We start from the raw sequence: 23841 nt of genomic DNA on the forward strand, positions 1-23841 counted from the left end.
CTACAACAATTTTTCCAACTTGGGCATTAATGGAGGTGTATTTTGTTGTATTTAAGGCTTCAGTGTCACTGTCTATTAAAATTATCGTTCTTTTTGATTTGTCGGTTAATCGCTTAGTTTACAAAATGTTATAAATATCAACAAATTCTGATCACAAGTTGCCAGAGCCCAAATGGTATCTTAAAATTGTGTGTGGCCAGCAATTAATCAATAAATAAATAATGCAAATTGCATAATGAAATGGAGAAAGCAACCTCAGTATGTGTGAAGCTGTAACTACCAAGTGTTTGAATGTTTTAAATAATGAATCGGTTATCAGAGGTATAACTGATTAATATAACAGATTATTTGTAATTATTTGCAGCTTAAAATGGAAACTGAATTTAGGTTGGTTTCACCTCTACCACATCCCAATTCACACTACCAACAAGGAAACTCCACTCCACATTTTCAACCTATTTATGTCTTAAAATATTCAGTGTGCAATGGTCCTATAAGTTAGGGTGCGAGTGTAAATCAAAGAATGGCATCTAATTAATCCCGAGTTATGATCAGTGACTGTTCCACAAGCCAAAAAGATGCTAACAGTCGCATTTTTTTTTTTTTTTAAACCAATGTCATTTATAAACTTCATCATTAGTACAACACAGTCAAACTGGTGGACAATCAAATAGTATCAATCACAGAGATGAACGTACAAAACTTTTTTTTTTTTTCAATGAACAAACAATGAACAATCCAAAAAAAGACAGTGAAATTAAAAACATAAAAGGTTTTTTATGTCTTCCACCATTTCTGTTCACAGTCTCATTGGGAGTAAATGACATTTACCTATAAAACATTGAACATTGAACATCTAAAAAAAAAAAACACCCAATAGCTAAAATGTCACAAGATCCGCCGGTTCCTCTGTCTGTACAGTGTCTTCTTGCTGCTGTGGACTCGGGTCAGCGGTTTCTGAATCGTCCTGTTCACCTGCAAGCATGAATAAGGACATTTTACACCCGTATCGCCCATTACAAAAAAAAATTTCACAGCTCACATTCATTCATAGACCAGAAAAATCAATGCCAACTGAGGGTATCACTCCGTACTAGACGGGATGCGGTGTATCTGGACGAAGGTTGTGTGGTTGCCGTTGGTGACCGGTGGCAGGCGGGGCACGGCGTCCTGAAAGATCTGCTCATCGTCCGACTCCACCAGGCTCAGCACGTCTCCTCTGTCCTCCTGCATTTGGCTGGACGACAGCGACATGTTAGATTTTGCTCCTCAGCTATTCCACAAGTAGTTTTTTGGTTTTTTTTTGCTGTACCCACTTATTTTTTTTCCTCCCAGCCTCCTACTTCTACTTCAGATTCTGATTTCTTGTATTTCCGAGAATGCTTTTTGACAACCCCCAAAGAAGAGGTGTAAACTTTTTGCATTCAGTTGAGGGTTTTATGCGTAGGCTGAGAGAGAGAAATAGCGATAGGAAGAGCGAGAAAGTCACTCGAAACACCACATGCCCGATGGCTACACTGCATTCTGGTCTATTGAGGCTGCACGGCTGGAGAAACTGATATCTCTGCCTCCTCTGTGATGGATTTCTTCCTGTACGGTGGAGCAAAACATCAGTGCAGAACAGAGAGCCTAGAAAGAAACTCTTGCTCTTTGATTGTGTGGGACTGAAACCAAAACCTGACTTTGACAACTGACTTTGTTTCAGATCCTTAAAATTCAGCTGAGAGACCTATCAACCAAGAGGTAAATTATTAAAAACTGTGTCTTCCTGTATTTGGCTTTTGCCATAAACTGCATGGACACTGTCTTTGAAAATAACCATAAATAGTGTGTGTTGTGTTGGTGCATGTCAGATACTCACCCAAAGCCATTTCCTGCAATAGAGAAAAAAAAATGAACAGCAATTGTGAAAATAGTATTGGTGGAAATTCTTGATTCATTCATCTGTGAGTGAGTACATGCTGTTATGTAGCTTTAATTACTCATTCTTTCTTTCTTTTTTTTTTTTTTAAACTTCCCCTATCGTCATGTCCTTTGGCCTAATGTTTGGTGTGTTTCTGCTTTTTTTTTTTTTTTATTCATGTTGTTTTATTCCTCTTCGCTCATGTGCTTTGGCCTTATTCTCATTTTATCTGCTATGTCTGGTTTTTACTTTGTGATTTTGCTAAAGTGCTGAGTTTATTCTTATTATCACACATGCTTTGAGATTACAACACGATCCAATACTGATTTATCAAATGATATTCACGTCTGTATGTCTCCATGTTTGTGTTACCAAGTTGTATTCTACAAACAAGCCAAATGTTACCGAGGCACACGCGGTGGCGGTTGGAGTACACCAGGTTGGCGATGATGACAGCTGATCCCACTATCAGCACAGCGATGAACACACCGATGATAGCTCCTGTGTAGGCGTTGGAGGCTGTGGAAACAAAAAAGCAGGCAGAAAAGGGAGGCTTGTGAACGTACATCTGTTAGCAACGCAGGGAGGAGTGACAGGTTTCTCAGCATTCCAGAGGTTGCAGGCCTACACCTGTAATGACTGGCTTTTTGTGCAAATTTGTGGCTCTGTTTATGTGTAATAAGCATGCTCTTTGTGTACTGTGTATGTTCATTGTGCTTATTACTCGGTCCTTTCCCCTAGCCTTAAATTCCTAACTGAAGTTGATTTTTTTTTTTTTTTTCCAAATTGGTGGTCCATACCATAATTCTCTGCACATACTGCAAATTCTCGTACTCTTTCTCTCAGATACACACACTGCAGAAAATATTCCTCTTATAAACTCACTTAGTATCAAATTTAATGCAAAATTTTGTTCTTCTATAAACAGGTTGTTTCTTGGTGCTCTTGCTGCTCTGCCTTATTCTGCTCCGTTTCCACATATTTATACTTGTTTCCAGAATCAAGTATACACAAAACTACACAAACTGCCAAAGTTTGATTAAATTGAGACCTTTAGATTCATTTAACGCGCCCTGGTAGTTCACTGGATAAGAGCGCGTACCACGTGCTCAGGCTGAGTCCTGATCGCAGCGTCCTGGGTTCGAATTCGACCTCAGGACATATGCATGCATGCAAGATTCATCTGACAAATATGTGCAGTAGGCACCAAATAAGATGGTTGAGCCTCTATGGTTCATCTTTTGATGTTAAATAGTCTTGCAGCAATTCAGTTGGTGCCATACCAATATCTAGGTTCGGTAACCAGCCTTGCATGGCAATTTTGCATAGTGCACCTTTAAGACTTCTTTTTTGGTTAAGATTTTTGGCAATAGATAGCTAGATTATTAAAAAAGGTAATCATTACAGCAAATTACTAGTGCTTGTTTTGAAATACTAATATGCAGATGAAAGCAGGGTGGTTTGTTTTAAAAACCCCAAAAAAGAGCAACAAACAGGGAGATGAAAAGGACAATAAAATGAGGGGCTCTCTCAGGCTGTCTGGTTCCCCTGCTCTCCCTCCCTCCTCCTTCCTCCCTCCTCTCCTCCCTCACTCACTCTTCACAGTGAGGTAGACCTCCAGCTCGCGGACGCCGAGCGGGTTCTCACTGCGGCAGAAGTAGGCGCCCTCGTCGTCCTTGCTGACGTTGACTATGGTCAGCCGGAAGACGGGTCCCTCCTGAGACAGGACGTACTTCTGTCCGGACACAATGTCTTCCTGCTGGATTCCCCTCTTCCACACGGTGTTGGCGGGGGGCAGAGAGCTGGTCTCAGAGCAGATCAGCGTCACATTGGTTGCCTCCATGGCGGTGACCAGCGGCTCACCGTCAGGGAACGGCATCTCTGATGAAGGAGGACAAACATCCGACCGTGTTCAAATAATGTCACTCTTCCTACTTACTTCAACTGCCTTACAGCGTCACATGGGAAAATGTTTTTATCATGGGAGGGCCTGGTGTGGATCAAAGACTTTAACCTAGCACTTTATTAGAGTTCTCTCTAATAAAGTGACTAAGTAAAAATCTGCGTCAGTGTGCGGAGGATCTGTTTGTCTTAGTCTGTCGCACGTTCCTGCTGCCTTCCAGCACCTGACTACCTGTGGCTGTGCGAGGAGATCGCACTGATTGCAGTTTTAACCTAGAAGTGTTAGTGCTATAACCTTTTCTTTTTTGTTCATATCAGCTCTCATTTCTGTGGTGTGTCTGCACTACACCTCCTTGACAAAACAACAGTGTGACCAGCAATGCCACACCTTTATTTCTTAGATTTTCTGACAGTAAAGTTTGAGCTTCTGTAGGTGGCGCTAAATGTAAAAAAATTCATCAACAGTGTAAAGGTTCAGCCACTATTTGACTATATTAGTTGGTGACAGAATACCAAAAGAGGCGATTATATACAATGAAAACATCATGGATTCATATTTTAAGCGAAAGTTACATGAGAAAGGTAGAATTTTAGGTTTCAGCAACATCATGGGACGCTGATGAGGTAAAGAACATATTTTACTATCTTGTCATTGTTTGAGCCGTCCTGTCTCATGACCATAGCCCAGTGCTGACTCACTCACTGTTCACGTGGCCTGCATGCAGCACAAGGTCCTGCTGACTGTGTGTTTGGACATGGGAACCTGGGCTTGCGTCTTCTTGGATGTGTTTATATCAACACACCGGCACTTAAATCCTAATATAAACTAATTATGAGAATTTTGCAATTGCGATAAGGGTTGCTACAACTAAAGCTTGTATTCAGGGCATTTATAATGTGGTCATAAATACATGGTTTACAGTGATACTAGCAGGGTGTTTTGACAAGTAAACACGAGGTTAACTAAACCTGACTATCACATTGATTCCAGAGATTTCACAGTTGCGACACTTGCCAAATATAACCGGAACTGTTGCATGGGAGAAAAGAGAAACACAAAGGGAGAAATATGACCACAGGACAGGGAGGAAATGACTGGTACTGCCTGTATACAGGATGACTCAGAGGTGAAAGATGCATGATAAAAAACCCAACATCCCTCACAATTCCTAATTAAATTAATCTCTAAACCAGAGGCCAACAGCTGTAATCCTGAGTGTGTGTAAAAGCCACTGATTGACAGGCTATGATGTTTCTATAAGTCGAAAAGAGGCTCTGCTGCCTCTTCGGTGGAAACCACATAAAACACCGAGCAGCTGCACATCTCACTGTTGTTTCACCAAGACATGCTTACTGAGGGTGAGCGAACACGTCTTTTCTCCTCCTGAACCGAGCGCCGGGTGTTCAGCCACGCATTTCATCGTCTGTCCGTCGAACAGCTGCGACCGGTTCATCTTCACCTCCAGGTAGTCGGTTACATTGGTCGCATAGAGATGTGATATCAGTGTAGTCCCTTGGCCGTGGTGGTTTTCCCCCCAGGTCAGCGTGGGGGTAGGATAGGCCCCGAACCAGGAGCAGTTGAACCAGACGTGGGACGGGTCCTCCGCTGGCTGCCACTGGCACTCAGGGTGCCTCTCCGGAGCAACTAGTCAGGACGAACAAAGAACAAACACTAAGGCATGTGACACAGACTACAGGGAGATTAGGCAGAACGCTACCTCATCAGCCATGTCTGGTAAATATCTAATAAGTATCCACTGCAGGAATCCGTTGTGTTTTTTGGTGTTTTAATACACACAGCGACTGCAACATGTTCAAGATGAACAGTTCCTGTTAAATTACATAAAGACAAGGAACAAATAGGCCTCATAGGAACTCAAATGTGCATCTGTGCAAATTAAGTTGCAAACTCCAAAATGTCAAGATATCAATACTTAACACAAATCTACCGATGATAAATCACAAGTTTGAGGTATTGTGATATATGAATATTTTGTCCTGCCCTACTGCAGAGGTGTCCTGATTTGTACAGGCCTGGTCTTAGACGAGCACATTAAAGTCCTGAGTCTCCTGAAGGCCAGAGTAAAAATGAAAGGGGGATCGAGTCTTGGCAGTCAGAGCACCTAAACTTTTTAACCATTTGTCTAAAAGAAAACTTACATCTAACTATACCTCTTCTTCTTTCCCAACTGGAAAAAAACTCACTTTTATAGAGCTGTTTCAAACAAATGGCTTTTTTTTTATTATTATTGTTTTAACTTTTTGTTATGATAGCTGACATGTTGTGGTTTTCATTCAAGTTCATTCCCTTTGTCCACGTTTGTTTTGCTGCAGTTTGTGTGTCTTTTTGTTCTTTAACTAAGAAAGCACTTTCCACATACCAAAGAAAGGTTTATTATGATGATCATAAATTTCCATTCTGGATGAAGAGATTGAGTGTAAGCAGGCAACACAATGAAAACTTGTGCAAATGCATAATTACAAGGCTGTGAATCATCCACTTGCAAACAATGAAAGCCATAATTTTGTTGGGTTTTTTTGTTTGTTTATTTGCTGGTTAATAAAACTGGAAATGTCAAAGCGTTCTACCGGAAATAAACCTTCACCTGCATGTACGTGCAACAGTAGGAAGTTGGCAAAAAAAGGAAAATGTTGTGAATGTTCAGAATTCAGGAAGTTCCTAGACTGCAGGAGATCATTATCTCGACTGCAAAACAGCCACAGCCCTGAGCCGGACCTGCAGATAACATTGTCTTTCGCAGCTATTCACACAACAGAAACCACACGGGGAGCCAACCAGGATGAAACGAGTTCAAAGTCTCGTTGAAACTCAGTGTTTAGGTGATCTCCTGCTGTGCTGGGCGCAACGGGCTGCAAACCGGGAAAGATTCAAGCAATGTCTTTACGCCGGTCAATCTCAGTCAGATATGAACGTTCATCAGGGCAGTGGTTCTTGACTCCAGTTTCTACAGCACTTTTCTGACGTCGTGGACTTGTTTAAGTCTTGTGCCTATCTTGACTCAGTCATGACTTGGACTTTTCATTAGTCCACATCTTATGTGAAAGATGAAGGGAAGAATACAGAGCTGCAGCTGGAGCTATATCTGCTGATCAGTTAAGAAATCCCTTGAGCATTATTTCCTGCTTGTGTTGGCACTTGCCTTGTTCGGGTCCTGTTTTTTTTTGTTTTGTTTTTTTTTTTAGATCTGATTGTGACTCAAATTAACCGGACTTGGTCTCTGAACTGACCTGATACCTGATACCCAACTAAGGACATCTTCAATGCAGCACTCTTTTTAATTATTAGGAAAACATTAGAGCAGCTGAATGCCATGCTTGCACAATATGTGCTTTTAAAGTGTTGTTTAAAAGCACATTTTAACATGAACTGTATCATTCTCATTTATGCTGATGGTCTATCTAAAAGCTAGTCACTACAGCAAAAAATTGACTTATCCCTCACAGCATGGCAGGCGAAAAGGCAAAAGCCCTGGACAAGAGCTAGGGGCGGAATGTCTAAGTGTCCTTGAGCAAGATACTGCACCCCCTAACTGCTCCTGTTGGGCAGCTTGACACCTTTGACAACAGAGGGTGTGTGAATATGCGTGTGAATGTGAGGCAGACACTGTAAAGCCCTTTGAGCGGTTGGTAGACCAGAAAAGCGCAACAGAAATGCAGCCGATTCACCATTTTTACAAGAGCTACCTAGAAACAACACACGTCTGCATCAGACTCACAGTCTGTGATACATACGGTACACAAGCAGCTGTATCTTCCTACTGGTCACCGTATGAGAGGCGGGGTTGTAGGCCACGCAGGTGTACTCGCCCTGCGCACTGGGCTGGACGTCCACTATGGTGTAGTCCAGCAAGAAGCCATTGCCTGAGACCAGGGACCTGTTGCTGGAGGAGTCTCCAGTAAAGCTCTAGGACAGCTGCTGCGAGGGGGAGGAGAAGCTGACGCATTTGAAGGACAAGTTGGAGTGCTGATAGGTGACGAGTGTCCCGTTATGGAGCGTCATGACAGAGTTGATGGATGCAACTACATCTGGATCCTCTGGAAAAAAGTAGACGTGCAGTGCCTTACCAGTGTGCCTCACCACCTGCTCTTATTCATCATACCCTTCAAACAGATCGGTGCTGGAAGGCAACACATCATGCATCACAGCATGACAGTGCTGCAATAAGTGAAAATGATGATGAGGGCAAAACAGTGCTATTTGAAAAACAACAACAAAAAAACAATTAACAGATGCTTCACATAAGGTAGACTGCGTTACGATTTTATGAACAAACACTACATTTTAAAACACTGATTGCGGTAATCTTAAATAATCCCAGTATTCCAATGAGTTACTGATGATGTAGAATAACTTATACTTTTGAAACAAATACCAATTCATGGTAAATGGACTGCATTTCTACAACGCTTTTCTTGTCTACCGACCACTCAAAGCACTTTATAGTGTTTGCCTCACATTCACCCTTTCACACACACATTCACACGCTGATGGCAGAGGCTACCACGCAAGGTTAGGGGGTTCAGTGTCTTGCTCAAGGACACTTAAACACGCTCTTTAGATAAGCTGGAGATCAAACCAGGAACCCACTGAACACCAGACGACCACTCTACAAAATCAATATCTGGGAGTAAAAAAATTCCAACTCACATTCGTAACAAGGAATTATTAAATCTAGTAATCAGAACATTGTAGCATGCATAAGTACTGGAGGTTTTATTTCACAGCTGAAAATAAACTTCTTAGCACAATCGCCCCACCATCTGCTCAGCTGTGATTCGCTGCTCTGCCAACTCACTGCTGTGCAAAGTATTGTAAACAATGGAATCTGCAGGACAGACTGTTAACACTGTTTTTAAATTATCACCAGTGCTTTTTAGTACAGTACTGTTTTTTTTTTTTCTTTTGCATTACGTCCAACATATGCTTATAGTGTTATTATCTATGTTGAGCCAACACCAGATACTGCCTTTGGGCAAAGAGAGCGAAACTATGGGGTCATAAACACCTTGACTTATGCAGCTTCAAGTGTGTTTTTGTGCATCATTAGTATGATTCCACCTGCACAGAGTACTCTCTCCATTCTGCTGTGATTCACAGACAAGATTTCTATTTCTTCAGGGAGAAAAAATAAATAAGAAAAACACCATAGAAAAAAAAAACAACACCAACAGAAGTGAAATCAGCCCCAAGTGTGAATGTTTTTAAATCCAGGCTAAAAACATTTCTTTTCATGCGCTTATGGGTGAGCTCTTTCAAAGCATTTTAGTATTTCAATTTGTTATCATTTAAAAGCAATTCATTATTTTTTGCTGCACTCCTATTTTATGCTCCATTTTAGTCTCGCCTTTTTCCTTTCTTTCTACCTTTCTATTTCTCTGCACTTTTTTGCAATATATTTATTAACTATAATGATTTTAATTCTTATTATTTTCTTCCGCAATTTTTTTATTGTATGGATTTACTTATTTTCTTTTAAATGTTTGTTTCTTTTCAATTGTTTGTTTTCACTTTTCTTGTTTTTATGTAAAGCACATTGAGCTGCTCTGTGTGTGAAATGTGCTATAGAAATAAAATTGCCTTGCCATGTGTATCTAAGGTCGCCCTAATTCAAGGCCTTCGCGTCTTGGCACAACAATGTTATGTTGAAGAACCAGTTTTGTCACACCACTTCGAGGAATTTCCATACCTCTGTAAACCAATACCAACAAGCAAGAAACAGCCTAGACGTCCCGCAGTGTATACTCATCAGGCACAGTTCAACTTACTGAGTACTTGAAGTTGGACACTTGATTGAATGGTGTTGTTCTGGAGCGTGGCGTTGCAGGTGTACGTCCCCTCATCACCTGCAGCCACCTCCTGGATGTTCAGACTCCCATTGGCCAGGACTGTGAGGCGCGCTCCAGGTGAGGCGCTCGGGTCACCTGCCGTGTGGTTGCGGCTGATGAGTTCTCGTCCATTTTTCGTCCACCTGGTGAAGCTCGGCGTCACACCGCCGTCGGTGCTACACGGAAGTTGCACGAGCTCGCCAGGTGCTACTGTAAAGGTGGCGGAGCGTTCACCTGAAACTGCCACTGAAACAAGAGAGGGAGCAAACGTGGCTTAACACCTTCCTGTCACGGCGGGAGAGAAAAGGCTGGTATCTCTCAACCTCAAGCAGGCCTACACTTCACTTCATCACACACACACACACACACACACACACACACACACACACACACACACACACACACATGAAAAAAGTTAAAATAAGTCTCCACTCACCTGTCACATGGAAGCACAGGTGCAGAAGCGCTGCTGTTGTGACACCCTTCATGGTAACCTGCCTGCATCGCCTGGAAGTTGAACAAAGGCAGAAGGTCCAAACCTGTCCGACTAGTCCGCCGCTTTGAGGCTGTTTGCAGCGGAAACGAGCAGCGGGAGCGTCGACCTGTTCATTCTCAGAACTACCGCACCAGGTCCGAGCGGCTGGACATGGTGAGGGGCTCTTCTCTCAAGCACGGACAAGATTTGACCAGACCGTCAGTGTTTACTCGAGCATGCCAGTCAGGAAACTTTGCCACCAACGATAGGCCACACCCTGCGCGCACCTTGTTAAAGGGACAGTGCAGCAAAATTCAGCTCGTGTCCAGTGGGTGACTCGATACTGCATGTAATTAAACCACGAGGAGCTACAGTTCTTCTTCAGTTCTGAGAAAATAAAATAAACTAATAATGAAAAATATTAAAAAAAAAAAAAAATAAAATAAAATAAAATAAAATAAAATACTACCATACCATCATAGGACAGCGGTTGCACTGACAATAAATAAATAAATAAATAAAAATACTACAATACCGCCATAAGACCGTGTTTGCACTGACAATAAATAAAAGAATGAATGAATAAATGAATGAATGAATGAATGAATGAATAAATAAATACTACCACACCACCACGGGACAGTGGTTGCACTGACAGTAAATGAATGAATGAATGAATGAATGAATAAATAAATAAAAATACTACCATACCAAGCGGTTGCACTGACAGTAAATATTGAATGAATTAATGAATGAATGAACGAATAAATAAATAAATAAATAAATAAATAAAGTTATCTCTGAATGGAATAAATAAAAATGAAACACTACAGATAAAACAATAAAAATTATATTGCGAAATGAACAATGTAAAAAAAATATATAGAATTAATAAATTAAAATAAATACATAAATAATATTTTTTCCCCTGGCTGTCGCACACAGTAAATGGTATATATTATTTATAGTAAAAGTCACTGACATAAGTTAAGACAATATTTATAGACATGCTTATGAGCTCTAAATCCACTGATTAATTGAATTCCAGTGTTATTTATTATTTTCATCATTAGTTTTTTTTTTTTTTTTTAGAATCAGTTGTTCATGTGTCATATATTAATGATAAGTTGAAAAGCAAGGAGGAGATGTAATTTGCCATGTCCAACAGAGAATAATTAGTCCATTTAATAGACTGTTTAATTATTGTAGTGCACTGGGGATAAGGACTGAAGTGGATACTCATTTCCATCAAGGTTAGTTCTACTACTACTGCCACTACTACTATGAAAAAAAAAACAAAAAAAACAATGACAATAACATGATTCTTATTCATCTGTTACTGATTTGGTGAGTGCTTGTCTGGGTGTTCTCTAAACTCATTACGCTGTGAAGCTGATAACAATTTTAAGCAGGAATTGAAACACCCATGCAGACTGGGCTAATAATTAAAAATGAGTTGATACCACCAAATGGCACCACATGTATTTACAGTGGGGTATCTGGGGGCCTCGGGGCTCCTTGAGGGGGGTTCCAGACAATCGCCAGCAAAATGAAGAATAGTTCACTCAGTGTAATTACATTCACTAGAAAATATCTCATTTAGAGCATTTATTATAATGACTGTTCAAAGTTAGAGGTTTTCCTTTCCCACTATCATATCCCAACCTTCAGCATACAATTCAAAAATCATCAGCAACAATAAAAACCTCATATTATTGAACCATCGGGGTCAAAATCTCATTAAATCCGTTTCAACTGGGGGCCTATAGGATATAAGTGATATCATAAGGCCACCATAAATTCACTATATTGACTACCACACACGCTGCAAGTCCCTACAGGAATATTATAGGAATATTATAGTGATTCTTCTTTAGGATCTACCTTTGCCGGCTCAGGGAATGAGGCCTGTGTGTCATCTCTATCATTCCCAGAGAAAATATTGACCAGTCAGTGGATCAACAAGATGCACACCAACCCGTTCATCTGAATCAAAGGAGGACAAGAGAGCACTTGACTTCCTCTTCTTGAAAAGGTAGAAGATGTTACTGCACGCACTAATTTCTTTAGACCTGTCCTGCCTGCTTTTAAGTGGTCAGGGTCAATTTACTGAAATTGGATACCTTGAAATAGAAAGTGGGTTTTTGGAGCATGAGGACTGGAGGGACAGAATCTGTGGGGTCTGGCCTGACTGACAGACTTCTCAGCAAACCACACACCTGCTGGTGGCTCCAGCTAGGCGGTGATTGGTTTGAATCTGATGAAGCAACTGCGCCCTCTGGCGTCTATCTGCAGCCACTGCGTGAGCTGTGTTCACTTCGTATCAGTACAAACTACCCAACTGTACAAACTACATGGAAAAAAAACCGTGCACCGTGAGCCTCAGTGCAATCGTCACTTTGTCTGCAGCATTTATTGGTATATAGGCCAACCAGAGCTCTGCACGGGATGGATTTTTAAATTTTTTTTAAAATTTTTAAATCCCGCATCTGCCTGCAAAATATATGCAATATTTTGTCCTGCTCCTACGTGCATGTTTTTTGTTTGTTTGTTTGTTTGTTTGTTTGTTTTTTGCCCCAGGTCAGGTTGCCTCAGGTGCAACAGTAAATTGTTTGGATGGAAAATAGGGTTTAGATTAGGTGATTAGATTAAGTTGCCTTGGCCTGGGCCTGGGCTTTAGCCCTACAAACCAAATAAGAGTATAGAAGAATAAGAATAAACCCTGCTTCTCTGAGTGCATTTAATAACTCCAGTTTGTTTGTTTGTTTGTTTGTTTAATTAGAGCCTTTGATTATTTTCTTGTCCACCACTGCATAGCCTGGAAAAAATGTCCCTCGAACAAATTTGCTTGCCTAGCCTTGAAAGATCCTATTCTCTCGCTTCTGCTGACACTTTATTTACGTCTTCCACATGCATGATCTGGTGGGCTACACAGGCCTCCATAAATTTATTGGCAATAATATAGGTTCTATGGAGAGAATAACCCAACTAAAGGACTTAAATGACAGCTGGAACTACTCAAAATTTAAAAGTGACAGATTTGGATGGATCAGTAAGGCAGAAGATAATGGAAAGCACATTGTACACCCATCAGTAAACACGTGGAATAGGGCACGAGAGGCTGGACAGGAGGGTAAGTAAAGCTTTTTTTTTTTCATTTTCTCCTTCTACTCCTATTTCCTACCCATTAACCATCTGTCCCCAGTGTAAAATTCATGTTTAATTAATACAATTTAAACGGTGTCTAGATGTGATACACACTCCGGTGCAATAGGCGGCGGTGTGCACCTATCAAGCTTGATGCCAGAAGGAAGAAGAAAGAAACTGTAGCGTTGATGGTAACCCCAGATTTGCGAAACTTTTGCGAATCTGAGTTGGTGCCCTCACGAGTGCAGCTGAGATTAAGGCTAGTTTGGGGTCAGGTTAACGTTAAAATTAGATTTGGGGTTACGGTGAGATTAAGGTTGAAATTGGGGCGGAGTCAAGCGCGACAGTGTTGAATCAAGTGCGCATGTGCGGGAGCTTCGCACATCGAGGGTTACCATCTAGCCACGAGCTGCAGGGTGTGGAAACGGTGTCGCGTCATTTCTCTGCTGTCAAAATGCCTGTGGATCTAAGTCAGTGGACGGGGCCGCTCGCCTTGCAGGAGGTGGAGGAGAAGCCTGCAAAAGCCCTGACCGTCAAATATGACTCTGTTGAGATCGACGAGCTTGGTAAAGTGCTCACGCCAACGCAGGTTAGTGAGCTAACCAAGCTAACAACCCAGCTAATGTGTTTCCTTAGCATGCATATAAAACTGCTTTTCACCACGGTAAATCTGTGTGAACTCGGCTCGGTTTGCAAACATTTGCTCACAATGAACGTCTCGTCCACGTTACATGTCTGCTCCATTGACATACTTAGGCTTAGATGCAGCACAGCGCCCCCACGAGGTCCTACAGGCTAACGACATGTCGGTGCACCGCCAAAATAGTCAGGCAAGCAGCCATGCAGAGTTTAGGTTTTTTATACTTGGTGTCCCTACTAACTCTGCCCAGCAGCAGACGCGTTTCAAGCTTCATGTCCTGTCATTTATTAGCCTCTTTCCATTCAAGTTAATCTGTTATTGCCTTTACTTCCCCCCAGGTGCAGAACAGGCCCACTGCTATTGAGTGGGACGGGTGTAACGCCGGTAAGCTGTACACCCTGGCCTTGACTGACCCGGACGCTCCCAGCAGGAAAGACCCCAAATTCAGGTGGGGAAGGCAGTCACGCCTGATGTCCCGCTGTGCCCTCAAACATCCCATGTCTGTCTGGAATTACAGTACAGTATGGAGCTGGTAAAACATAAACCACTTTCACTGGATGAATAACCCGGTGTGCACCTTTGACCGGTGGGATCGCAGGAGATCATGACACGCATCCTCAGATTTATGTCTTCCAAGTGCCTCAGAATACAACTGGTGCACTTCCTCTCTACTCACGTGCTCTAAAGTGGAGCGATGTTTATATTTATTGCCAAAGTTGTAGACGAAAAAAACAAAGAACTGCAAACAGGAAGAGTGGAACCAACTTTTAGGCGGAAGGAACAGTGATTATGGCTGGAATCCAGAAACATTTATTGTTCTCTTTAACATTTCATAGTAAGGGTACAAATCATATATTTAACTAACGCATAACTCATGATTTAATGCATGAATTAATGCAGGATGTATCATGAATTCGTGTTGCACACTATTAACAAATGATCAAGTCACTATGAGTTTGTGTGATTACTTCACAATTAACAGATTATCTTTCAAGGAGGGTTAATTTGGTTTGTTTACATTAATTGACATGCGACCAAATTACCTAGATTCCTCTTACATTAGATTCTATTTAGGGCTAATGCATTTGCTCAGCCTCTCTGATTAAAAAAAAATAAAAATAATCCTATTTCTGTGCTAATAGACTCAGTGGTATTTTTGACACATTTACAACATAGTGGGTGGAACATGATTTCCTTTTTTTCTTCATTATATTTCTGTTGCTGTCAAAAGCAGTGGAGTGTAGCACTCTGTAACCAAAACCATAGAGCAATTATCAGTTGACAAATTAGATGAATCATTCTCATCTGATTTCAACAGTAATGTAAGTACAATTCAAAAAAACAAAAAAAACAACAACTCATGTTCCACCCACTTTGTTGTGACTGTGTCAAAAAATGCCATTGGGTCTGTTCTCATAGATATTTAAGGCTATTTTTGTCAGAGAGGCTGAGCAAACGCACGGTCCTGAAATAAACTCTGATGTAAGAGCGATCCAGCTGTTTTGGCCGCATCTCAGTTCATGTATGAAGTCACCGTGAATTCATGTTCCCAAACTGATGATCTATTATAAGTAAACTGATCACATAAAGTCAAAGTCGCTTGATCGTTTGTTAACGGTGAGCAACAGGAACTCATGCTACATCACCATCAGTCCTGCATTGTGATCATATGATTCGTACCCTTATTACAAAGTCTTCACCCATGTTTTTGTTGCTTTTGCATGGTATATGACTTTTTGCAGAAACGCCCTTTTTTAACATGTGTCCTGAGCCGGTGCTCTGCCTCTCCCACAGAGAGTGGCACCACTTCCTGGTGGTCAACATGAAAGGGAACGATGTGTCCAGCGGCTGCGTCATGTCCGACTACGTGGGCTCCGGCCCTCCCAAGGGCACAGGTACGACGAAACTCTAATTACAGAGAGCACAACCTGAATACTGCTGATGCACAGGGGCAGGGAGGTGGAGTGGATTGTTTTATTTATTTATTTAGTTTTGAATCAGTTACACAATTTAACCAGTTCAAAACTACTTTTAAAGACGATACATGCAGGTTCATGTATGTTAAATGTTCCATACAGCCTAATCTGTAGTTAAATGCTAATAATTTGTCCATATCAAAATTGTTTAAAACATGGCCCACTTAAATGGAACATGTTTTCTTTCCACTGACAGTCATTCAGTCAGGACTTGTTGTGTTAAAGTGAATATGAGTGTAAATATATTGGGGTTAGCATCCTGATGAGTCACACCGGATTTTGGATAATACATGTCTGTCTTCCATCTGTAACCTGTCTCCTCTCCGTAATCCAGGTTGTCTGCAGGTCCTCAAAAAGTCTTAAACTGTCTAACCTGAGGGTCTTATAAGGACCAAAATAAAAAATAGGAAGCTAAGTCTTAGGATCATTCAAAAGGTCTTAAAATGCTGGCTGTTTTTCTGGTGATGGAGCCAGACATGCAGGGAAGTGTTAGATTTAACTTGGAACAAGCAGAGACGCTGCGATCTAAATGAAATCAACAAGATCATGATGAGTCCGTCTGGATCAGAGTGCATCTGAGACAGAGCGTGTCATCTCCATGTTGACTTCACTTAAGGTCAAGCTGGAATCCAAACTACTGTGGGTCATTTCTCTGTGACGGCGTCGGCCTCACCCTCTGTGATACACACACAAACACACTCAAAATGTATCCGATTTTTCATGTGTGACTGCTGGTTTGGACTTTTGTCAGTCTGCTGAGCAACCTCTGCCACTTTTTTTTATTGTAAACATCTTCTGTGTGGCCTCGGTTTTAGATCAGCTTCTAAAGGTTTTTTTTATTGTTATTTTTTTTTTAAATGGCTGAAATTTTCCTCCGATATTCAGACTTCATATTTGAAAATGGCAGTGCAAAAAAAGAAAACTATTCCTGGAGTAGATCTCTTTTGAATGAAATGCTGAAATGTTTGAGTAAACAAAATGAACAAAAAGATTATTGCAGGTGCAAAATAAAATGATAAAAAAAGAGATATGAGAATAAGAAAAGAGTGTCCAGCAATATAAAGTATTTTAAAAACGCTCTAGAAAATAATATAAAAAGACACTCAATATTGAAAGACACGTAACAGTAAACTGAGAAATCGGTCTAACCCTTGCACCAGTGTGGTTTGGATGATACGGACATTTGTTTTGTAAGGACTGCAGTACAAATGCAGGTGCAGAACAGGTTTAGCTGGTCAGACAGGCCTGTGTAAAAAATAAAATAAAATAAAAAAAATTACCTTTATTCTGTTGCTGACTTGATAGCTGTATTAAGTGATACTCCTTGTGGAAAAAAAAAGTCACATATGTTCCACTTTTCACAGTCACAGCTAAAACATGACAAAATAATTTTGGACTAATGATGATATTATGTTTGAGAGCTGATGTGAGCAGATATGACGGCACGCTGATCGCTAACCAAGCGTGCGTTCCCTCAGGTCTGCACAGGTACGTGTGGCTGGTGTACGAGCAGCCGGGCAGCCTCTCCTGCACCGAGCCCGTCCTCACCAACCGCTCCGGAGACAACCGCGGAAAGTTCAAGATCCAGAGCTTCCGGCAGAAGTACGGCCTGGGAGCCCCGGTGGCCGGGACTTGCTACCAGGCCGAGTGGGACGACTACGTGCCCAAGCTGTACGAGCAGCTGGCCGGAAAGTAAAAAAATCGAGACTTTTCTTTAGAGCACTTAAATCTAGGAATCCCCAAGGAGGCTGCCGGTCTGCTTGAACTCCCCATTCATGCAAGCATCAAAACCCAGCAATAACTACGCCTTTTGTTCTGAGCGTGCCACTCAATAGCCTCTCTTTCCTCCGCTGCCTGCCCATCTTCTCCATACTAACTAACTATAACAAAACAATTGCCCTCTGTGTCATCCTGCACAATAAATCTGTTTCACCAAGACGCCCCTGTCCTTGTTGTATTTATTTATTTATTTATTTATTTTCCTGCTCAAGTGTTGGCATGACTTCATATTTGAAAATGACAGTGCAAAAAAAGAAAACTATTCCTGGAGTAGATCTCTTTAGAATGAAATGCTGAAATGTTTGAGTAAATAAAATGAACAAAAAGATTATTGCAAGTGCAAAATAAAATGATAAAAAAAGAGATATGAGAATAGGAAAAGAGTGTCCAACAATATAAAGTATTTTAAAAACGCTCTAGAAAATAATATTAAAAGACACGCGACAGTAAACTGAGAAAGACGCCCCTGTCTTTGTTTTATTTATTTATTTATTTTCCTGCTCAAGTGTTGGCATGACTGATGCTTTGCGCTGGCAACTCTCCACAAAATATCTTTGACCTGCCAAGGTTTACATTGCAATGATCATTTTATATTGTCTGACCTTTAGATGTAATTCCATAAAGACTTTGCAGTAACTTAATACAGGGTTTATTGCTAAAGGCCGTGATAATATTTACTTTATATTTGGAGGTGGGTTACATTTGGCGGCCCCATTCATAAAGGAGCAATCTGCACAAATTGAACTGTCATAATAACTATCAGCCGGCACAAGGCTAATGCATCACAGCGCAAAGGACAGCTTGGCAACTCCAGACTGAATTAATCACCGTAAACTTTGCCCTCTTTGTCCGGCGGACCTGCAGCGACCTGTGATCACGCTGACTAGACAAATAGTTGGGGATTTTTCTAGTCTGCGCCCTCGGCTTTCACTGGTGCAGCAATGTGAGCTGAGGATTTGTTGGACGTTCTTGGCTCCGGTTAAAACTGTTGCTGAATTTCACGTTTTCTGCTACAATGTCCCGCTCACATCCCGAACCCTAAAGCTTTGTTTTTTCACACAAAGTCCTGAAATTGTCCCAACAGCATTTGTTTTGTTTTTTTTTGTGATACAGTATAAATGAGGAATTTGTGGCAGACTCGATTGACAACACGTCCTTAGTTTGTGTGATGAGCACTTTATTTACAAATATAATTAAAAGCTCTGACAGATTCATGCTTTCTTTTAACCTGGAAAAGAAATTAAAGTGCATGCAATAATAAAGCATCATACTGGTCTGTTTTATAAGAAAATACACAGCTTGAGAGTTGTGGTTAAAGCAAAAAAAAAAAAAAAAAAAAAAAAACAGCAGAAAAAAAATATAAGAAAAAAAGATTCCGACAGAAATTGAAATGAAGATCCCATTGACAGATTACTGAACTTCAAATACTATACGCGGAGGGGGGAGGGGAAAAAAAGCGTTTTTAAAAAATTTGATTTGAATAACAGTTAAAATACGATACGAAAATAAGTAAAAGCTCTCCATAAATCCTTCTATACACAAAATACAAGTCCCCCCCACCCCCCATGAAGCCCTTTGTGCTAGCTGGGAGTTGGAGTTCACATGTGTCACATGTATTATTCACATTGGCTGCCAGTGCAGAGAAATCAGTACAATACACAGAAGTACCATGATTCATCCTCACCCCCTCAGTAATCAAATTCACTCATAGGAGTCACATTTATTATGAGCGTACCTGTATGTACATCATGACTTTTTCTTTCAAAGTATCAAATTATTCAAATTTTCATAAAAATTTCCTGATGAATAAATACCAAAAAGTGTTGAAAGAAGCAACGCCGGAGAACGGCTGCGGAGAAAGATCGGCTGTTAAGTTTTAAAGATTTTTGTTCTGTGTGTTTTTGTTTGTTTTGTTTTTTTTGCGCAGCTTGAAACAATGAAAAAAAAAAAAAATCACCTAAAAATGCAAGGTCATCGAGCGATTTTGCTCGCTGAAGTGCCCTCATTTTTCTCTCCCTCTTTCTCTTTCGTTTTCCACTTTTAGTCCCACCAAAAGTGTCATCATTGCACAAGAAACAAACAACACTGTGACAATGTTATCATAATTCTTACAAAAACATGACAACTACAGGAGGTTATCCAGCATTTTTTTTTTTTTTGTCATCTTGTGACACCACGAGAAGTTGGGGGGGAGGGGGGGTTGTTTGAGTATGTGGGTGGGTGGGAGGGGTGCTCGAACCTGCCATTGGCTCTAACCGGCCCTGAAACACAAGACACTAACTGATTCTGGAGCCGCTCGGTGTCGGTGTTTTTGAGTTCGGGCGTCAGCGGTGAGACGCCCGCGCTGTAGGGTCAGTTCAGGCAAAGGGAGAGGAGGGGTGTTTCTGAGGCAGACGGACGCCCGGGGCCTGCGACAGGCGGCGGCCCCTCATCTGTAGTCGTCCTTGGGATAGTCCAGGGCCCCCAGGTTGCCGAAGCCCAGCCGGATGCTCTCCATGTCGAAGCTGTCACTCTCCCGCTCTTCGCGCTCCAGCAGGTGCTTGATCCGGTCGGTCCGCTCCTTCTGAAGAGAAACCAGCTCCTCTTCGATCTGCGGGGAGGCCGGAGGAAAGAGGACAAAGTCATACCCAGAGTTATAATGAGTGTGGGATGTTTTTTGAATGTGTAGTTTTCAATTCTGATTTTGATTTCAGTTTAGTTTTACTTAAGTTTCAGTGGTGTTTTTCAGCTGCAAATTTAGTGCTTTTGGTGGTGATATTCATTAAAGGTGTAATGATGGTAAAGGATGGAGTATGGAAGTTCAGAACAGCTATTCTGTACAGGTTTGCAAGAGGAATTGGGTAACACAAACAATTAAACAACTATATATGAATCAACCAATTAACATTAATTTTTCAATTCAGGATCCAACTAATCCAAAGTTGAGACTACAGCAAAATTCTCGGCCCAAAATCCATTCTCTTTTTTCGACCCTGCGCATGAACAGATAGAGAAAAACTAAAATCATGTCATGCATTTATTAATAATTCAGTTCTTCAGGTAGACCAGATGGATTTAATTTATCCGTAAAGTCTTATGAATTTCACTTTGAGACAGAGACTTAACACCGTGTCTGAAAATAACCTTGAGGGAATGACGTAATGTGTTGTCTGCCACTCGGCGCAGACTTTGGTTTGGTGTATGTGGTATAAACTGAATGAGCAGATATATTAAGGTGTATTAATGAGGTTCTGCCCTCGCAGGAGTTCTAGCCGTTGCATTTTTCAGCTGAATGACCAATTCAGCACCGGCCTACGAACCCACGGGTTCAGACAAAGCACCGCAAAGCGCAATACGGCAATGTGGAGAACTACTGAGCATGCACAGAAAACTCCAGACTCTGACCATGAGCCGAACCGAGGACAATAGTGCTCCTAAACCATGACATCATCCCAGTCGCAGCGTGCAGATCAGGATGCAGCCAGGAGATGGCGTCAGTCCACTGCAGCTTGTTCAACACCAACGGGCCCAGCAGAACTAGATCAGGGTGGCATTTCAAATGCCTCTTCCTTTGTTGTCGGAGTGCTGTCTACCAGACTGTGGCGATGACGTCGGCCACTTTGGAAAGCATCTCACTTGGCCCTTCTAATCTTATAACATCTCATGTCACTGATGTGCATGACATGTGGTCGAACTGATCATGTGCAAAAAACTGGTCCATAGCAGGGGCACAGGACACTGAAAATGTTCGATGAGGCACACATTTACTGAACTCATAAAATCATATCATCAGATATGAAAGCTGCATGCCAGCTGGGCAAAAAGTGTCTCTTTCAAGTTAAAGTGTGGAGAAACACGAACAACTTGAGCAACGACCAAGGTTGTGTACACATTAAACTGATAAATACCTAACCCATAGCTACATACTACAAATTAAAAGCCACAAAAAGGTTATTTTACACATAAGTGATGTCAGATATCAAACATCTGGGAGGTGACGTGCCTTTTCAGTATAAAAGGGGTTCAATATAAAAGAGTATCAGTGGTTCACGGGGAGGTGAAGGGCCATCTAACACTCTGCTCACATAAGACTCAATCAATACAGTTTCTTGTATTTGCTGTTAAGACATTGACTCACGGAATCCATCATGCCTCTTATTAATAGCTCAGGCCCACTCATTTCAAAATAACTGATAAATGTCACACCTAACAATAGCTGGCATGCTATAAATAGATGAGGAATGAGATGTAATAACACAAACAATGCTACCATGAAGAGATTTCACCGCAATGGGAGAGTGTGTGTGTGTGTGTAGGAGAGAAATGGTTGTCTGCTCTCGGCAGGAAAGCATACCACTCTCATCGCCACCTGTGGTGAGGGAAATCTGTGTGTGTCTGTGTGAACTCATGAATGTCTGTCGGGGTCTGCTTTCATGCCTTGCTGCCTTCCTCTCTGGCCGTCGCTCTGCCTGCTGAGGTGGATGCAAATGTGGATCTGGACCTGTTTACGTAAGCGCCCATGCTTGGCCTTTTTTTTGCTTGACCATATTACCAAAATCTCTTCAAGAGAATAAATACTCTCTCTGGTACTGCTACCCCTTTCTCCCTGAGTCCATCTATATGCCTACAGGCCTCAGACCCTTAAAGGGGCATTAAGTCATCTATTAACTTTATTGACCTCTACTGGAGACCGACTGGAACTGCAGCATCAATACAATTTGTCTCCTCCCACATAAATATATAAATAAATGGCCTGTAACTGACATAAATGGTCAAGTCAAATTTTCACAACAGGTATGAGCTGTCCAGGAGAGATTTGACAGAAACGTCTAATGGAAAGGCAGCTGATCACAAATTAAAGTACTGTAATTACTCTGTCATTTGCTTTTTTTTTTTTTGCTTGAGAGCAAAGCTTCTTAGCCTTGGTGGCTGAAATGTTTTGCAGAGCCAGCTGCTCGCTTGTTGCCCCATCATCTTTGAGCAGTTAAAAATGCAAATAGATGGGGGAGGCCGCTAAAAGTGTCTTGAAGTTGAGTGGCGAGTTTTTGTGTCAAAACGCCAAGCACAGGCCTGAATTAGAGTCATTTGTATTGATTAACAACCTTATAAATCCCCTGCAGAAATATTACGTGCTACGGGAAAGTGACAAAATTGCACTTATTGCCCTGTTAAAATGACAAGAGCGCCTCCCACGCCATCTCCACCCCCACCGCACCTTTTGTTCCAGGTGAGCTCGGCGCAGCGACACCTTCTGCTCCAGCTTCTGCTGCTCGCGCTCGTGCTGCGCCTCGGTCTGCATCTTGATCTTGCTCTGGTAGGCGTTGAGTAGCTCCATCTCCTGCTGCAGCTGCTGCCTCAGGGCCTGGCACTCGGCTTCCTGGGCCTCGTCCAGACGCAGCTGACACCGCCGACCATGGACCGCAACAGGGAAGAGGGATGTACAAAGAGGGAGAGAGAGAGAGAGAAACGTGCAGAGGAGGACGGGGGGAGGGGGAGGGAGTACATGGATAGGAGAGGCAAAAGGGGAGAAGAGCGGAGAAAGAGGGAATAGAAACGGGAGATTGGGGGGGAAACCATGGACGAAAGAGGGTAACGGGGACAGACAGGGCACAGAAAGACAGTGTGATGGGAGGGGGGAGAGAAAAGGACACGGAAAGGGACGGGAAGACAGCAAGAAAGAGCATGTAAATGGGAGAGAGACATTGAGAGAGAGCATTGCATGGAGACACACAAGGCAGGGGGAGAAAAAATATAAATGCATGAGCAACAGGTAGAAAGAAGGGACAAGAACACACAGCCTCATAATCTCCTTCAATGGCTGACATGCGTGTCCACATGTCCTCCAGAAAATCATATTCAGTGCTTATGTATGATATTCATCAATCGCTTCAAGTAATTCTCTGCAAGCTAGCCCCCACCTCCCCCGCTCACAAAGCCTCCGAACTCACTGCCTGCGAGGCCATCATCTCGTTGATGCTCTGCTCGTACTGCTCGGCGAGGATGGCCAGCTTGCGTGTCTGCTCATCCTTCAGGGCCTTGAGCACCGTCTTGTGCTCGGCCTTGGGCGTCACTTCCATCTGGTGGTGGCGCAGGGCCTTGTACTGCTTGGTCTGCACCTTACATGTGTCCTGGAACTGCTTCTTGATCTGCAGCTCCAAGGCCTGGCAGAGGGGACACACACAGAGAGAGGAAG

General features: G+C 42.0%; 3 protein-coding genes across 5 annotated transcripts in view; 1 reads left to right on the forward strand and 2 right to left on the reverse strand.

The window, feature by feature from the left end:
* Positions 1-593: 593 nt before the first annotated feature.
* Positions 594-10395, reverse strand: vsig10 (V-set and immunoglobulin domain containing 10). The gene is made up of 8 exons (XM_030061065.1): positions 10089-10395; positions 9593-9898; positions 5160-5450; positions 3500-3784; positions 2309-2422; positions 1862-1874; positions 1095-1237; positions 594-975 (listed from the first exon to the last, which is right to left on the reverse strand). Exons 1-8 carry the CDS (start codon positions 10138-10140, stop codon positions 881-883), a joined length of 1299 nt encoding a protein of 432 aa, XP_029916925.1. The 5' UTR covers positions 10141-10395; the 3' UTR covers positions 594-880.
* Positions 10396-13609: 3214 nt separating this feature from the next.
* pebp1 (phosphatidylethanolamine binding protein 1) lies at positions 13610-17828 on the forward strand. The gene is made up of 4 exons (XM_030061104.1): positions 13610-13863; positions 14253-14362; positions 15709-15809; positions 17369-17828. The coding sequence occupies exons 1-4, from the start codon at positions 13639-13641 to the stop codon at positions 17584-17586; spliced, it is 654 nt and encodes a 217-aa protein (XP_029916964.1). The 5' UTR covers positions 13610-13638; the 3' UTR covers positions 17587-17828.
* A 997-nt stretch (positions 17829-18825) lies between these two features.
* Positions 18826-23841, reverse strand: part of taok3a (TAO kinase 3a) — a 91077-nt gene continuing 86061 nt past the window's right edge. For all 3 annotated transcript variants that reach the window (XM_030059865.1, XM_030059867.1, XM_030059868.1), the window contains 3 exons: positions 23597-23809; positions 22864-23046; positions 18826-20259 (listed from right to left, as the gene is read on the reverse strand). In XM_030059865.1, coding sequence (XP_029915725.1) covers positions 20098-20259; positions 22864-23046; positions 23597-23809 — 558 coding nt within the window. In that variant the 3' untranslated portion in view covers positions 18826-20097. The remainder of the gene's footprint in view (positions 20260-22863; positions 23047-23596; positions 23810-23841) is intronic.

Source organism: Myripristis murdjan, chromosome 9 (assembly GCF_902150065.1).
Source record: "Myripristis murdjan chromosome 9, fMyrMur1.1, whole genome shotgun sequence".
In the NCBI taxonomy this organism is placed as follows: domain Eukaryota; kingdom Metazoa; phylum Chordata; class Actinopteri; order Holocentriformes; family Holocentridae; genus Myripristis; species Myripristis murdjan.